The sequence below is a fragment of the Nematolebias whitei genome, chromosome 16 (genome assembly GCF_014905685.2).
Source record: "Nematolebias whitei isolate Nwh7 chromosome 16, NemWhi1, whole genome shotgun sequence".
Classification (NCBI taxonomy): domain Eukaryota; kingdom Metazoa; phylum Chordata; class Actinopteri; order Cyprinodontiformes; family Rivulidae; genus Nematolebias; species Nematolebias whitei.
The window spans coordinates 40,748,126-40,753,888 of record NC_056513.1 but is presented as its reverse complement, the minus strand read 5'-3'; the positions used below and the strand labels follow the sequence as shown (position 1 = coordinate 40,753,888).

At 40.8% G+C, this 5,763-nt stretch overlaps 1 protein-coding gene across 1 annotated transcript in view; it reads left to right on the top strand.

The window, feature by feature from the left end:
- The first annotated feature begins 3,969 nt into the window (after window positions 1–3,969).
- LOC119422518 (myomesin-2-like) overlaps window positions 3,970–5,763 on the top strand; it is a 3,764-nt gene continuing 1,970 nt past the window's right edge. The window contains exons 1-3 of the mRNA XM_037689895.1: window positions 3,970–4,145; window positions 4,253–4,367; window positions 5,234–5,393. Coding sequence (XP_037545823.1) covers window positions 4,077–4,145; window positions 4,253–4,367; window positions 5,234–5,393 — 344 coding nt within the window. The 5' untranslated portion in view covers window positions 3,970–4,076. The remainder of the gene's footprint in view (window positions 4,146–4,252; window positions 4,368–5,233; window positions 5,394–5,763) is intronic.

Sequence of the window (5,763 nt, the reverse complement as noted above, 5' to 3'; positions counted from 1 at the left end):
CGGATATCCTAACTGGGCCTTCCTGAAAGCAGAGAAGAAACCCAAACAGGACTCCAGTCAGCCATCAGGTGAAAAGGAGGAACCCAGACCCAGACCAGTGGTCATTCCGTGTGTTGAGGGAGTATCAGAGAAACTGAGACGTTTATTTTCTAAACATAACGTCCCAGTGGCTTTTAAACCCCAAAATACATTAAAGACTGGTTCATCCCAAAGATCCAGTCCCCCGGCACAAACAGAGTAATATTGTGTATGTTGTTCAGTGTCAGGAGGGTGATCAGTCTTACATCGGGGAAACTAAACAGGCACTGGCCAAAAGGATGGACCAGCACAGAAGATCAACATCATCAGGCCAGGACTCTGCGGTCTACACTCATCTCCAGGCCAGCGGTCACTCTTTCAGGGATGAAGATGTTCACATCCTGGACAGAGAGGAACAATGGTTTGAGAGAGGAGTAAAGGAGGCCATCTTTGTGAAAAGATATCGTCCATCATTAAACAGGGGCGGAGCCTCCAGGTTCAACTGTCCCCCTCTTACAATGCTGTGATTGCTAGTATCACTCAGCCCTCTGTGAGTAGTAAACAGCCATCAGGTGCTAATGATCCATTGTTAGGCTGATGGTCCTTCTTGAGCATGTGATCAGCTGGTTTTGGTTGTCAGCAGCAAACTGGTTGATCCACTCTGAGAAGGTGCTATTTAAGAGACTGAGCTGAAAACAGCACCTCAGACTGAGGAAGTCTCTCGGATGAAAGACGAAACGTTTCTACATTTTTTTGTTGTTTTGCTTTTTTTTTTTTTTTTTTTGAATGTCCAGAGGACCAGATTTAACTTTTTTAGACTAATCAGAGCTTTAGATCACATTCATACACTGATGGGACACACATCAGAGGCATTGAGGGGTTTCATTGTCTTGCCCAGGGACACTTTGGCATGTGACTGCTGGTGGATTCGAACCCCCAACTTTTGCATTGGAGGACGACTGCTCTAACCACTGAGCCACAGCCAACAATAGTTGTAGTCCAACTCCTGGATGAGTCTGAATGTTGTGGTTTTTGAAGCTGTGACTCCGCCTCATTCCACTCTTTCTGGATCTCTGACAGATTCTGGATCTTCTCTGTTTGATAATCCACTGAAGCCCACGGTCATCTCTTTTTCTGGTGGATCTTCTCCTGCCACATGTTGTCCTTCCACTAGACTTTCCATTGATATGCTTGGACACAGCGCTCTATGAACAGCCAGCCTCCTTAGCTATGAACTTTTGTGTCTTACCCATCCTATGGAGGACATCAGTGATGGTCTTCTGGTCAGTTGTTATGTCTGCAGTCTTCCCCATATTGAACCGAACTGAGACAATTGAACCAAACTGAATCAATTTAATGACACCTGGGGAAACCTGTGCAGGTGCTTTGAGTTTAGTAGATGATTAGTGTCACTCAGTTTAAAACATTCATGCCCTGCAACATTTGGACTGATGTCTCCACAGTTTTCTAATTGTTTGAAATCCTGTTTTTGTGGGTTTCATGAGCTGGAAGACCCAATTATGTAAAAATAAACAAATAAATACTTGAAATAGTTTAAACTGTGGGCCCTGAATCTATCATCTATTAAAGATTAACTTTTTGAATGGAATTATGGAAGTTAAACAACTTCCATCCATCCATCCATCCATTATCTTTTACCCGATTCTTCCATTTTGGGTCACGGGGGTCTCCGGTGCCCATGTCCAGCAATCACTGTGTGAGGCGCGGGGGACACCCGGGACAGGTCTCCAGTCCATCACAGGGACACATAGAGACAAACAACCATTCACTCTGTCTCACACTTAGGGACAATTCAGAGTTACCATCAGTCTAACATGCATGTTTCTGGCCTGTGGGAGGAAACCAGAGCACCTGGAGAAAACCCACACAGCATAACTTTGAAATAAAAAATGATGTGAATGTTGGCAGCAGGTATGAGTGTTCTTGTGAGAATCAGTAACTTGTTTCTAGTTTGTTAGTAGATATGTACCCACAACAACTAATTATCTACTTGATCACATGATGCAATTCATTTGTTCTTTGAAGTCAAAAGTTAGAGTTCTTAGAAAACTCAATAGAAACATCTTCTGATATCAGATTTCTAACTCAGAGGTTCCTGATGAACCTCACCTCAAAGTAAAATGCTTACCCTGCAAATTAAAAGTTAGGAAACTAAACACTGAAACGCAGCAAAGTATCTACAATTTCCTATAAACATTAGTAACTGAAACTTGTGATGGTTAAATGTAGAGGAAAAATGTCCAATAAGCCATTTTAAACTCGGATAATCAAAACATATATTTACATTTGAAAATACATTACATTTGAAAACATATTTGAAACTAAGAAACAGCAAATAAAAGTGTTACTGTGTTTCTTTTGGTATGAAACAGGAGATAAGTTAAGGTTTCAAAGTAAAGCTATAGAACAGGAAAGTTCCTGGAGAAACTTTGATGAGAACTGCCACATTGCGGCCATTTTAAATTTGACAGCATTTTTAGATTTGATTTTAGAATGTGTTGAGCATCGCTGTCAGCTCCCACCACACCAAATTTCAGCTCAATATCTTTTAAAATAGCTGAGTTATCATATTTTTTCCCTTTTAGCAAAGGTGCCCATCTTGGATTATTAATTTGCATCAGGAATGTGTAATAACTCACTGTCAGCTATGACCTTACTACATTTCAATATCTCTAAGAATGACCGAGTTATAGTCAATTTTTTGTTTTCTGAGGTGGCTGTGGCAGCCATCTTGAACCAAAATGGCTCCAAACATTAATCAGTGTTTTGTTCAGAGACCTCTCCACTCAAGGTCATGTGACCTCACTGTGGCAGTTATAGGCTGTGAAGAGTGTTAATGTTCTTCAATAAGAAAAATGGCATCTTTGTTTACAAATTATGTCACCATGGTAACTTGATATAACAATAAAAGTAATAGAACACATCATGGTGCCGAGCCGGTTGTTTTAATCTAAAAGTTGTGGGGACATATTGCAGTTCGGACCACTTTATAGTTGTTAGAATAGCAAATCCCTTGTCAGGTGGATAATAATACTAACACTTTTCATTCAACCTTTATTTAAACAGATAAATCACATTGAGCCTAAAAGACTCATTTACAAGTGAGACCTGTTTGGACAGACAAAAACAGTGGTAAAATGGACACATGTTGGAGGCGAAAAAATTCCTATCAGACTTTTTTTTTTCCTGCCTGAGGGAAAAAACCCTCTAATATTAAAAAAACACCTCGCACAAACAAGCACATAGTGACGTAGACATTCTGCAGAGGGGGGAGCCGAGAGCGGTCAGCAATGATCATAGATGCTCTCGAGGTCACTGTAAGAGTTCTGATAAGGATGGAATAATCGGTCAATGTCCTCCGGTGAGATCCATAAACATTCTCGAGGTATGTCAAGGAATGGCCAAGAATAACGTCTGTGAGAATCCAAGAGTCCTGAAATGATGACACAGGTTTATTCAGCAGGTTCCATCTGGTTATCAGTTGGAAATTCCTCAGGGAGGGGGTGGTGAGCGTCAGATCACATGTTCTCCAGGTGAATTCTGATAAGATGGCCTTCAAGGCCAGCCAAGGGGAGCCAACTTGGATAAACACACAGTTGTTTTGGGGACAGGCAGAACTTAATGACATCTACCTTGAGTCTGTGTTGGTCGACTCGGTTCTGAAATGTCCAAATAACATGGCCACACTGATGGAACGTGACTGAGTAAAATCTCCAAGATCTGATCCATTCAGTCCAAAGCATTTGAGTCTGGGTACTCGAGACACGAACCAAGCCATCATAAAGCCAAGCAGCGTGATCGGGTCCAAATTTGCTGCTGCCGACTTCCTTGATACCATAAAACTCCATAAGCAAGAATTCCACCGAGTATGAAACTTTAAGAACCATGACTGTTTGTTCCTCAAGATGTTTTGTGTTTGTTGTTCAGGTCCAGCCTATGATCTGAGCTTTAGTGAGGTCAGAGGAGACTCTCTGGTCATTCTGTGGGAAGCTCCGGTTTATGCTGGAGCGAGTGCTGTCACCGGATACTTTGTGGACATGGCTGATAAAGGCTCATCTGAGTTTGTCACTCTGAATAAGGAAGCTGTGAGCCATCGATACCTGCAGGTAAGACTACTGCAATAATCATTCATTGTATTCCAGCACCTTTAGAATGTGCTCTCACCCATGTTTCACTTGCACATCTTGCCTCATATTTCCATGGGTTGCTGCAGGTGACTGGACTGGAGGAAGGTAAAAGTTATGTCTTCAGAGTTTGTGCTGTCAATGCAAACGGGGTTGGGAAATCTTCTCAGCTGTCTGAGCCAGTCTGTGCCAAAGCTCTTCCAGGTAACATTACTTTACACCATCGTGCCAGTTTCACTTCCATTCAGTTTTACATTCATGTCCACCTTCTACCATTTAAAAAAATCCCTATTAATAAACAGTTTTGTAGTAAATGGATGTTATACAATACATAGGATTGACCATTGAACTGAGATTTCCACCAGGTTTTGATAACGAATGACATTTTTAGATGAAGCCCTGATACACAATAATCTCCTATCGAAGACTTCTTCAGTCTTTTGGACAAAAGATGAACCATTTCAGCAAAGAATCCATCCAGAGGACCTGACTCTACCTTGTTAGATTTATCTACCTGGATTATTGAGCAACATCAGGACTGATGCACAATACTTACACAACTCAAAGTTCTAGAAATACACACGTTGCATTACCATTAACCAGACTGTTACATGAAATTACTTCAGTAAAGTCACAACCAGAAGCTAAAATGAGATTTAGCTTTTTTTATATTCAAAGAGGTTGAAACTCCAAGTCAAGATGTTTTGTCTTTTCAAATTCACCTTTCACATCACTTGAACAAACGTAACTATTAGGCATTGATCATATTAAATAATTCCTCAGTCTTTTTCACCTTTTTTTATTTACCTCATTGTTGGGGAAAACACATTTTGGTTGGTAATAGAAAAAATAAGGCTTAATATTGCAAAGTAGAAACACATAGTTTTTATGTTGCTAGCAAAAAAAAAATCTAGATTTATTTATTTCATCACTAAAGACACTCCTTATATACTCTGCAAAAAAAGAACCCTATTTAAAATAAGAAAATGTGTTTATAAGAAAATAGACTGAAGGGGAGTCATGTTGTCACTTAGTTTTTGTTTTATTTGGGTGTTGCCTTGTTTTTCCAGGCACTAAGGAGATAGTGGCCGGTGTGGACGAGGAGACTGGAGACGTTTTTCTGTCTTTGGAGGCCTGTGAGATCTGTGAGACGTCTAAGTTTGTGTGGTCGAAGAACTACAAACCCATTGGTGACTGCGCCAGGGCCACCGTCACAGCAAAGGGCAGAACGTAAGCTCGCTTGTTGAGACGCCCCTCAGGTTTTATTGAATCACTGCAGCAACAGTCATCTTTAAAACATCTTACTACAGTCATCTAAAAAGCTCAATCTGGTCCTCTGGACATTCAAAAAACAAAACAAACTAAATTTTTTTTTAAAAAGTAGAAACGTTTCGTCTCATCCTGAGGACTTCCTCAGTCTGAGGTGCTGTATTCAGCTCAGTCTCTTAAATAGCACCGTCTCAGAGTGGATCAACCAGTTTGCTTCTGACAACCAAAACCAGCTGATCACATGCTCAAGAAGGACCATCAGCCTAACAATGGATCATTAGCACCTGATGGCTGTTTACTGTTCACAGAGGGCTGAGTGATACTAGCAATC